Source organism: Orycteropus afer, unplaced genomic scaffold, assembly GCF_000298275.1.
Source record: "Orycteropus afer afer isolate SDZICR_OR568_19922 unplaced genomic scaffold, OryAfe1.0 scaffold00028, whole genome shotgun sequence".
Taxonomy (NCBI): domain Eukaryota; kingdom Metazoa; phylum Chordata; class Mammalia; order Tubulidentata; family Orycteropodidae; genus Orycteropus; species Orycteropus afer.
This window is the reverse complement of record NW_006921615.1, coordinates 4,288,906-4,301,003: the sequence shown is the minus strand read 5'-3', so window position 1 is coordinate 4,301,003 and position 12,098 is coordinate 4,288,906. Positions and strand designations below refer to the sequence as shown.

Genomic DNA, 12,098 nt, shown 5'->3' with positions numbered 1-12,098 from the left:
TGACAGCGGCCGGGCGTCCCCGTCTCTCGGCTTGGGTCCCGGGATCCCGGAGCTGGAAGGTGTGGGGGAGGGGCGAAGAGCCGCGGGAGGGCGGGGGACGGGGCGGGCGGCGGGGGGCGGAGGCAGGACCTCCTGTACCTTCCCTCAGCGCCTTGCTCACTCTGACAGCGCGGAGGTGCGCCGACCAGGAGCCGGGAACAAAGGAGCCAAGTGGGGAGAGGAGCTTGTCTGGGGAGGGCGAACCCCGGCAGCCGCCAGAAGATCCCTGCAGGAGGAAGCCCAAGTGTCAGTTGAATTCCATCCAAGGACCAGACGCCTGGGACCAGAGCGCCTTGTTTAGCAATAACGGCTGGAGCACCTACTCCAAGTTACGGGAGAGTCTGCGGTGCAGGAGGACCCACGCCTGCCCTCTCGACCACCACTCCTGGCTCCTCTGGCCCCCAGTCTTCCCTCCCGCGGGAAGTGGAAATCCAGAATGAAAAGTAAGAAAGGTAAGCAAGCCGCGTGCAGCGCGCGGTTTGTGCGCGACTCCAGGGGACTTGATGGCGGGGCCCAGCCGAGTGGGGTGCTGTAGTGACTTTGTGGACTTTAACGCCGAGGGACTCTAGGGCAGCTGTTTCTTTGTTGGGGCTTGGTCTGAAATGGCAGTTGATGTTTCCCTTCTAGACAAAACACGAGGAACTGTTGTTGGGAGACCGGCCCTTCCATGCTGCTGGCACGTTGTCAAGAAACATGCTCTGCCGTCTTGTTTGTGCTGCTCCAACTTTCATTGTCTGAGCCGACACCCCACGCTCCGGCCGGCAGCGCCTGGGCTTCTCGCCTTTTCTCGCAGGCTGAGGGGATGGGGTTCCGGCCAGGCTCCAGGACGGGGGAACCCCGTGCTGCCTCCTCTGGCGCAGCGCGGTGGGGTCCCTGACACCCGAGATTGCGGAGCCGCCGAGCCTTTGTCTCAAAAGTTGGGCTTACGGACTCCCACGCCCAGCTGGGCTCGGCGCCCTCTTTTCTTTAGGAATGTGGCGTTTTCGTAATTCAAGGGACGTAATTCTGGACCTGAAACTGCCCTCAGGTGTAAATAGTTTTGGAAAGCTAAGACTTTTAAAAAAAATCCTTAGTCTTTAAAAGTTTTCCCATGATGAATTGGGGCAACATTAAGTGTTGGAACTTAGGGCATGCTGCTTGAAGCGGCGTGCAGTCAGAATGTGCCCAAGTGTGACAAGCAGGCTTGGTTGTGAGTGCAGAAAGTAACCCTGTCATTGTTTCCACGAAGCATTCTGGAAGCTTTACAACTAAAACTTACCGTCAGTCTAGTTTAAAAACAAAGTACACGGAAAAAAAAAAACATGAAAGGTCAGAGATTTTGAACTCCCTTTTGAAGTGAACTTTTGCGTCCCTGGTTGGGAGGTGCCCTCGAATATTCAGTCGTTGACCTGGAGTTAGCTCTTATGTTGTGATTTATGTGGAGTGGTTCAAAACAGAAGTTGATCGCTTGTGGAAGCAAACGGGCGCGGGCGGGAGGGGTTGTCTTGACACTGCGCATGCCCAGTAGCTGGCTAGAGTTTTTTAACTCCACATTCTTTCAGACTCGTTATACCTTGATAGACATTACAGCAAGTACAGTTAAAACGGAACATTTGAAAGTGAAACAGCCTAATACCCGAGAGAGTTTCTTCGGCTACTTTTTTACTTTGGGGTTCTGTTCATTTGATTCTGTGAAGGACTTTGAAACAGGTGGAATTTATCTTTACCCAGTCAGACTAAAATTAAACATCACAACCAGGCTAATACCGTAGTAGTTCGTAGTAGGAATCTCTGTGGGGAAATGAAGGGGTTTGCTTGGCTCTGAGACAAAAACACTCCCGAGGAGAGTCCAGGGTCACCTTTCTAAGGTTGTCTCAACTCTTGGTAGGACTGACAGATCATGATCCTTACTGAAAGGGTTCTGTTTGAGTGGAGCTAACTTCTGTAAGTTAGTTGGAGGTTTTGTTTTTTGAACAGTAGTTCTTCACCGGGTGCAGGCTTTCCCCATTGTTCAGGCTGGGGGGTGGGGTAGGGTGACTGCCGAGTCTCTGCGCCTCTGAGGCCCACCCTGGTCTCCCTCCTGTTCCCCCCACCCCCGGCCCACCATAGTTCTCTCCGGCGCTCCCACCCCCACTTGTGACCCCTCCGCGGCCTCCTCTCCTCCCAGCAGAAGAACGAGGCTGGAAAATGCCAACAGGATCAGTGGGAATACTCACGGTAACCAGCCCTAGCCTACTCAGCGCCAAGTCATGGAAACAATGAAAGGTTGACATGTTGGAGAGGAAACTTGGGTGACTGGTGTACAGCTCGTGCGGGGGAGCTGAGAATACGATTTCCTTTCCCTTCTTAGATTTTCCTGGCAGGCCACTCAGAATGTTCAAATTCATGGCATAGCTTCTAGTTTGTTCTTATGGCATGAAACTTTTGAAATACTCTTCTGGTTGTGCTAACTTCCATGGTTTTAGGCACGGATTGAAGCGGAGGCTGAGGAACTCTCAAGAACAAAAGCCACTTCGCTTGCTCCCGGGGAGGGTCCCTCCCTCCCTGCGTTCCTCCTCCGCCCCTGCCTCCTCCCTTTTAAAAATACCTTTGAGGGGCTGAAAAAGTTCCCAGAGTTGTAGGCTCTGGAAGGACTCTTAAGTCCATCCCGCCTGGCGGATGGGGTTAGATGGAGTTAGACTATTTGTTTTGTGAAAAAGGCTTGTGAAAATCTTTTGACGTTTACGTTAAAACAAAAAGCATCTTAAACCCAATTAGAGAGCTCGGAATTTGCTAAGACTGCTGTGTGATTATGTGTAGTCTTGAAGAACCAATAAAAAACAAACCAAACCCACTGTCATCTAGTCGATTCTGACTCAGAGCGACCCTGTAAGACAGAGTAGAATTCCTCCGTAGGGTTTTCCAAGGCTGTAAATCTTTTCAGAAGCCGACTGCCTCATCTTTCTCCCGTGGAGCAGCTTCTGGGTTTAAACCGCTAGCCTTTAGGTTTGTAGGCGAATGCTGTAACCACTGCGCCACCAGAGCACCTTAAAAAGTCAAGGATGCCTAGAGCATCTATTTAAATGACCTAGGTTCCATGAGGAAAATCCCTCGAGCCTTTTTGCTCCTGGTTTCTGACAATGTTAAATTCTTGCTTTAGAGTTCCTCTTTGCCTGGGACCAGACAAGCACACCTTGGATTTAGTGACTGAATGTTATGACTCCTGTTGCTTCTCCCGAGGCAATTTTCTGGTCAGGAGACTTGTTTATGAGTTTGGTTTTTCCTAACTGTACACTTAAAGTCTTCCTTATATTTACTCTTTCTACTTCTAGATTATTTTCTAGTGTGTTTTAGGCTTTATAGTCCAACTTCACAACCACTAAGAAAGCGCAGAAGCAAAATTACTTTTCAGAGTTGTGGGATCCGTAGGCCATCTTGTGACTCTAAACTACATTTCCTTGTATGTGGATAGAGTAAAAAGCTTGTGATTTCCCCCTCTCCTGGAACATTTTTAATAGTGTAAGCAACAAGTAATTTGGAAACAAGTCATAACTGGGAAACTTTTCAAAAGCTCTGTTACAATAGGAAATGACTAAGGAGGAAAAAAATCTTTTTTATTTTTCAAAGTTGATCTACCTTTGGTAGGGAGAGTTTTAATGAAAACAGTCCTGACAGAAGCAAACGTGGTTTTGCTGCAGTGTAATGTCAGCTGGCCGTAGCCAAGGAACTGAAGTCTTAACTTCCTGTTACTTAAGCTTTTGTGCACATATTGGAAATATTTGTTAAGAGGTTCAGAGGCCTGGCATTCATTTATTGAAATGAACTGAGAACAGAGGAAAGTCGCACTGGAGTTTGGTGTTGCTTAACTGAAACCTGCTTTTGTGTCAGTGTCACTAACCTATTCTGAGAGATCAAGCTTCATATCAAACTAAGAGAGAATTTCAAAGGGCAGGCTTCAGTTCTTTTTTTGTTTGTTTGTTTCAAACTCTTTATTATTGCCAAGTTACAGTTGGGAATTCACTGTTCAGTGAACAAATTTCCACACTTTTTCTAGGTTGAAAAACAGGACGATAATATCCTTGAAAAATGACTTTTCAGACCTTGGAGCACTTAAACAAATTACTTTATTCAAATTTTCTTTAGTCATTCAATTGCTTGGTACATTCTTAAAAGTTAGATTTCTTTAATTATTAAAGTGACTGTAAAAGTAAAACAGGAACTCATTTATAATTTCTTAAGGTTTTTATTAATAGCGCTACACCTACATATTAGGCTGGTGTTTAAAAGGTTCCTATTTTTCTCAACAGTGAAAGCAGTTTCAGTTTTAAAAATGTGCCTTCTCAAAACTTTAAAAAAAAAATACTTTTTTTTTTTAAGTAGTTTAAGTAAATCCTCAGTGAATGGAAACTTCAAAATAGGGAGTGGTTAAAATAGAATTCCTAATGAGCTTTATTTATGGTTGTTTGTTAAGCCTCTAGCTAAAGTGAATTTGCAAGACCATTCTCTTTTGTTAGAACTTGCTTTACTTTGTCTTTGGAGGGTTCCTTTCTTTGGGCACTCCCTCAGCACCTTCTGCCCTCTGCAGTCCAAAACAAAAAATGCTTCACTAAGCAAAGTCAGAGTCAATTAACTGGTGAGCTATCTCATCAACAAATCTTTAAGTAGTTTTTTCACTTTGTGTTAAAATGCTTTAAAAGAATGGGTTTAAAAATTCCTTAGAAATATATCACATGCTTTATCAGAAATAGTCTTTGTTTTGTTTTCTATCATGGAAAACCTGCTCAGTTAAGGTTGAGTCATTTTTCAAACTAAATACTACAGACAAAAATATAAATTTTTGTAAAGCTAAAAAGGTATACCATAAATCTTTAATTTTGTCATTCTAATTAATTTCCCAAATATGGAGATACTCAAGTATGTGATAGTTTGTCATTCATTTGTATTTATTAAAGTTCTAGATTGTCTTTAAAGAAGAGAATGCATTTCTTTAGTCATTTTGAGTTACCTATTGAAAGGGGAGGGGTTAACACTATTTGTTATTTAATTTTTCTAAAGTTCAAAATGATGTTTAACCATCCCTAAAGGCCACTTGTGAATTTCATCTATAAGTATCCTCTGCAATAGGATTAAAGTACTTAAAGCCAAAGAGTTTCCTTTGGGGATTTCACTATTCAAATTTCTTTGTCCTGTAATAAATTAAGACTGAACTCTGCTTATTGATACCAAACAAAAACCAAACTCACTCTCATTGAATCAATTCTGACTCATAGTGACCCTTTAGGACTGTGACTGCTAACCAGAAGGCTGGCGGTTCAAGCCCACAAGTCACTCCTTGGAAGGAAGGTTGGGCAATGTAGTTCCGTAGTGATACTGCCTGGGAAACCCAAGGAGGGGTCGCGATGAGTTGGGTCCTCCTCCATGGCAGTGAGTTTGGTTTTTTGGTTTAGAACTGTTCCTTAGGGTTTCCAAGGTTTTCTCCTCTTTTCTCCCTTGGAGCAACAACCACTGACCTTTTGGTTAGTGGTAAAACACATTAATCACTGCACCACTAGTAGCGTCAGATTAAATTGACAGTTGAAGTTTATGGAAACATTTTGTTTTACTCAATATTGGACATCTTTGGATATCTTAATAAAGTACTGTTGTTGTTGTTGTTGTTGTAATGTGCCGTCGAGTCGGACCCGACCCATAGCGACCCCTCCTTGGGTTTCCAAGGCAGTATCACTACGGAAGTAGATTGCCCCATCTTCCTTCCGAGGAGTGGTTGGTGGGTTTGAGCCGCCAGCCTTCTGGTTAGCAGTCAAGTGCCTTAGCCACTGTGCTACCAGAGCTCCCTGATAAAGTACTAGTAGTAATATAAAAATATTTTATGTAATATAATTGAAAACTTCATTAAGTTTTTTATGTAATGAAAAGTGATTAATGCCTTCCAATACAAGTAGGTTTATAATTTTGACTAATTATAGATAGCAATGAATAAGAAATGACCATGAAATTAGCATAAATATTTAACATGTATTTTATCTCTAAATAAATGTGTCACTTTTTCTCTGTATTGGGGGACAAGTACAAACCTTTCCCTTTTATTTCAAAACTTCACTGGGAGAAGGAGAAAGAACAGCATTTAAAGTGTGCATTAGAGTACTTGTAAGATTGTTTTTCCTAGTTAGCAATGAGCTTAAAAAGAAGGTTGTTGGACACATTCTGACCTCTGCAGACCCCTTCCTGTTTCACGTGTGGCAGGCTATTCACTTTGGGTGCAGTTTGCTCTGTTGAATGAGAGAAAGACTTCTGAAGATGATTCAAAAGGAATGTAAGATGTTAAATCCTATAGGAAAGTGAGTAAGAACAGGCTTCTAAGACAGTTTGTTGAGAATCTACTCTGTGCTGTGAGTCAAATTACCCTTTTAAGCATTTCATTTATACTCCGGTACTTCAGAACACAAAAATCACTTACCCTTTGCCTAACTCTTAACTACTGAAAGTAGTTAAGAGAACATAACATTGATGGTCAAAATAAATACGCCTTCCACTAGGTGCTCTGCTGATAAAGCTATTGATATGACCTTTGTCCTTTCCTAGGTGTTGTTGCAGCATCTGGCAGTGAGACTGAGGATGATGACAGCATGGACATTCCCCTAGACCTTTCCTCTTCAGCTGGCTCAGGCAAGAGAAGGAGAAGAGGCAACCTGCCCAAGGAATCTGTTCAGATTCTCCGGGATTGGCTGTATGAACACCGATACAATGCTTATCCCTCAGAGCAAGAAAAAGCATTACTGTCCCAACAAACACATCTATCCACACTACAGGTAAGGAGAAAAAACACAAAGTGTAGGCATACTTTTTTCTTCCCCAGTCATTTTATAGAATTTTTCTATGTTGAACCATTAAGCTCCTCCCTACTCAAAAAAGATTTTTTTTTATTGTAGACTTGATAGTGCTAAAAGCTAGTAACTGGCTGTTTAGAGAAACATAGAAACACTTGACATTATCTGTCAAATAGCATTCTCTTTAATACCTAAAAGCCTTCCTTTATGCAACAGACGTAAAAAGATTAAACCTTACTCTATTACCCAGGAAACTGGTTTGGTATTTAAGTAAGGACAGACTTCAGTGAGGTAATTGATGTTATGTCTGTTGACATAGTCGTTTGAACTGGGAAAAATCAGTAACTGGGAGGAATGGCCCTTTTCAGACAGGAAAAGTTTTTCTATAGTTGATTAACCTAAATACTGGGACAATAGATAATATGTTAATATGGAGAAAAATAAAAAGATGCAAACCTTTCTCCCTAAAATCATTTTTTGACATTTGGGAATTTATGGCTTTTTACTCTCTCTGTAAAGATTGAAAGATGAGATTAAAAAGGAGGGGGGAATTTATATTAGAAGAGGAAGAGGTTTATGACAGGAAACAGTTCTTGGCTGGGATCAAATCCCTTAAAATAGCTTTGTGAGCTCAGATAAGCCTTTTCATGCCTTCTTTAATACAAAAAGAAAGGTCAATTAGGAACCCCATAGAAGGTTCTCAAAAAGTGTTTGCTGAGTGAATGAGGACAGTGTTAAAGCATACTGATATGATTTCAGGTCTGTAACTGGTTCATCAACGCCCGCCGCAGGCTCCTCCCTGACATGCTGAGAAAGGATGGCAAAGATCCAAATCAGTTCACAATTTCCCGCCGTGGGGCCAAGATTTCTGAAGCTAGCTCTGTGGAGTCAGCAATGGGCATCAAAAACTTCATGCCAGCTCTAGAGGAGAGCCCGTTTCATTCCTGTACAGCTGGACCAAACCCCACCCTAGGGAGGCCACTGTCTCCTAAGCCATCATCCCCAGGATCAATTTTGGCTCGGCCATCAGTGATCTGCCATACCACGGTGACTACATCAAAAGACGTGCCTTTCCCGCTCTGCCAGTCGATAGGTGTGGGACAAAACACAGATTTACAGCAGATAGCAGCCAGCAACTTTATAGACACCTCCCTTATGTACCCAGAGGACACATGTAAATCTGGACCAAGTACAAATACACAAAGTGGTCTTTTCAACACTCCTCCTCCTACCCCACCGGACCTCAACCAGGATTTTAGTGGATTTCAGCTTCTAGTGGATGTTGCACTCAAAAGGGCTGCAGAGATGGAGCTTCAGGCAAAACTTACAGCTTAACCCTTTTTCAAGCAAAGCAGTTCTTAAAAATGTCATGATTGCCGGGGTGATGGCAAGAGACAAATTGCATTATTTTATATATATATTTTTTTTTATTAATATTTGCACATGGGATTGCTAAAATGAAGCTTCCTGTTACTGAGATGTCTTCAATGGAATACAGTCATTCCAAGAACTATAAACTCAAAACTACTGTAGAAACAAAGGGTTTTCTTTTTTAAATGTTTCTTGGTAGATTATTCATAATGTGATATGGTTCCCAAGATCATGTGATTTTCCCCTCTCCCCTTTCTTTTTTTTGGTTGGTTTTTTCAGACTGTGCAATACTTAGAGAACTTATAGCATCTTTTCATTCCCATGTGGAACAGGATGCCCACATACTGTTTAATTAATAAATTTTCCATTTTTTAAAAAATATGAATCTAGCTGATAAATGATGCCTTTTTTCATGACATAATAAAGTATTTTCTTTAAAAATTATTGTAATGCAGAATATTTTGTTGAGACAGATGCTTCTTAACAATGAGTAGGAATATAGCGCTCTAATGAGCAGGAAGTTGGGGGTAGGGTGGAGTGTGAGTTGGGGGTTTCATCAGCTCTTTGAAGAACCGTGGACAGCAAACCAATATGTATAAACAGGATGTGTGTTACTTACTGTTGATAGGGGGGATAGTGGGCCCTTAAATCTTTACTAAAACCTGTATTAGCAAATTAAAGTGAATCATTTCGTCCGTGTGTAGCCTGCCTTTAAAGCCCTTGATGATCTTTCCTGCATATTTTGAATCATGGCTAATGTTGAAAATAAAGGCCTTGAAGCTCCTGGTTATGACTTAAGTTTTCAGAAGTAAACAACCCAAGTAATCTCTTGGCATTGCTTTTTTTCTACATTGCCCTATAAAATAACCTTTGTTCAGTGGTACAAGTAGTTAGGTAATGTCTTTGCATGCAAATATGACTTAAATTGTACATAAATAGTTTTGAGAATATCTTAAAACATTTCCTAAAGTGATGAGGTTAGCAGTGGGCTTCTGAATATGTTGGGGTTGTTAGTTTATTAGGTAAACATTTCCCAGTGTCACAGTTTGCAGGGGGAAATAAAAAAAGATGCTATGTACCAGTGGCATTGTTGGGATAGGCAACTACTTACCAAACCAGGATGGGCAAAAGGGAGTTGGTGATACCCCTTTCACTTACATGGTTGAGTAGATATGTCACATGCCACAAAACCAATTTCTGTTGTCATGCTTGAACATAGTCATCATCTTTCCAGTCCTTCTCCAGCTATGAATTATCTGAATTTGAGAAAGCATCATAACTTCAGTATTTAAAGAATGTAGAAAAATTCTCCCAAATTTAATTCTGGAACCCTATTTTAGAAAATTCCTACTATAGAAAGAGCTAAACTCAAAATTATTTTTTAAGTGAAAGTAAAAAATTGACAATGACAACCAAGAGATACAGGAAAAATGAGTGAGGGAAAGGTGTGGTGCTCTAGCCTATGACGGTACAACTTCAAACGGCGCTTATACCTTGAGTAACCTGGCCCCACCTTAAAGCTTCAAAATAGATTTAAACCATAAAGGAAATACTAATAAAAGAAACAATATAAGCATAAATAAAAATGAAATAAAGGTGCTAAGAATCTTTGCTGTTCCAGTAGTTAGAATGAAGACCTAAATTTTGCCTTGAATGCAGATGAGCAAAACTATCAAATCCTGAAAGCCTTTCCTTGTTAAGACGAATTCACTGTACTAAAAGGGAAAAAAAAGGAGCCATATGAGGAATTAATAACAAAAAAAGTAACTGTTAAAGATCAAATAAAAACCAGAGATTAATAACAATGTCATCTTAAATTATTTACCTATGTAGTAGTTAATTTTTTCCTATTTTTGGGTTGATAAAAATCGTCATTGATAGTAGCTTGACCATAATAAATATGTTTTTTTTAGAACCAGTAAATGTAATTGGAAAGGTAAATGTTTGGTATTAAAACCTGTTCATACCAAAGCCAAATATAAATGATTTTTATATTATCATTTATAAGGTACATACTTTTTCATTTGTTTACTTTTAACCGATTTTGTGTGTTGTTGTTTAGAGTTAATCTCTTTTAGATGGCAGATAGTTGGGCCAGGCTCTTTTATCTAGTCTTATAATCTCTGCATTTTACTTGGCTTTTTTAGTCAATTTACATTTAATATAATTATTGGTAGTTTGGTATATGTTTACCAATCCCCACTTCCCCTGGCCCTGTTCTTCCTTTCCTGCCTTTTCGTTTAATCAAGTATTTTTTGGTATTTTGTTTTAATTTTTACATTGGCTTATTATTTATACATTTTTTCTTTTTTAATGATTGTTCTAGGGGTTACAATATAATTCTTTAACATCACAATCTTAAGGTTAATATTATACAACTTGATATAAAATATAGAACCTTGCGAGAGTATAGTTTCATTGACCCTCTCCTCTCTTCCTCTTTTTCATATATATACAGCCACATAGATGATAAACTCAATGGTAAATCTTATACTTTTTGCTTTAATCAGATCTGTTGATTTTTAAAAATTAAGAGAATAAAGGATGTATATATGATCTTTCATATTTGCCAAATATCATTTCTAGTGCTCTTCATTCCTTCCTTTAGATCTGAGTGATATCTGGTGTCAATTTTCTTCATTTTGAAAAATTTCCTGGAAAATATCCTGTAGCACAGGCTTGCTAGTGACAAATTCTGTTATTTTGTTAATTAAAAATGGCTTTATTTTACTTTCATCTTTGGAGGATAGGTTTATTAGATATAGAATTCTAGGTTGATTTTTATTCTTAATTTTTTTCTCTTTTTCCTTTTAGCACTTTAAAGGCATTCATTATCTTTTGGCTGCCATTGTTTCTGATGAGATGTCATCTGTCATTTGTATCATGGCAGTTTGTATGTACTATCTTTGGGTTGTTTTGTCTTTGGATTTCAGCATTTTTGACTCTGATATGCCTACCTATGGTTTTCTTAGTGTTTATCTGGCTTGTGGAATCTGCATGTTCTAAGAGGTTAACGTGCTCAACTGCTAACCAAAGGGTTGGAGGTTTGTGTCCACTCAAGTATGTCAGAAGAAAGGCCTAGAGATCTAATTTTGAAAAATCAGCCACGAAAACCCAACGGAGCACAATTGTGCTCTGACACACGGGATGTCTGTGAGTTGTAATTGCCTTGACCACGACTGGTATTGCTCACTTGTTTGGGGTTCATTGGTCTTCTTGGGCATGCAAGTTTGTTTTGACCAAATTTTGGAAAAATTTTGGCCATTCTTTTTTTTTAATTGTGATTTGGGTGACAGTTTATAGAGCAAATTCACTTACCATTCAGCAGTTCACATACACTTTGTCTCATGACATTGACTACAGTTTACCCCAATGCAACAGCTCCCCTCCCACTTCCTCCCCATAGTTACCTCTTCCCAGTGTCCATCGCTCCATACACTTCTGCCCCCTGAGCTGTCTCCCTGTGCATAAATAGCCCTTCTTTCTCCCATGATTGTTCTCTCCAAGGAGTCTATCTACTTGAGGTAAATGTTCAGCTCATATGCCTGTCTTTTGTTTGGCTGGAAACCACACGTGTGGATTCAGTGGTTCCACCAGGCTCTATCAGATCAGCAAACCTGGTCCCAACCTTTTTTTTTTTTCCAAATGATTTTGAGTTTTGTTCCACATTGTTCTCCCTTTCTACTCAGGATCTCCTACATAGATCCCCTTCCAAGGGGATGACAGTGGTAGCCAGGCACCATCTAGTTCTGGTCTTGTAGTTGTATAGGCTGCAGATCGGATGGTGTACCAGTCGCTAAGACTAATTGTTTCCATGAATTTTGGTTTTCTTCTTTCTTCTTTGCTCTGGACGAGGAGAGACCCATTGTTGCATCTAGATGGCAGCTTGCTAGCTTTTAAGAT

General features: G+C 40.5%; 1 protein-coding gene across 1 annotated transcript; it reads left to right on the top strand.

Annotated features, from left to right (window-relative positions):
• The first annotated feature begins 475 nt into the window (after positions 1–475).
• TGIF1 (TGFB induced factor homeobox 1) lies at positions 476–8,159 on the top strand. Its single transcript, XM_007935410.2, has 3 exons — positions 476–491; positions 6,580–6,806; positions 7,584–8,159. Exons 1-3 carry the CDS (start codon positions 476–478, stop codon positions 8,157–8,159), a joined length of 819 nt encoding a protein of 272 aa, XP_007933601.1.
• The last annotated feature ends 3,939 nt before the right edge of the window (positions 8,160–12,098 follow it).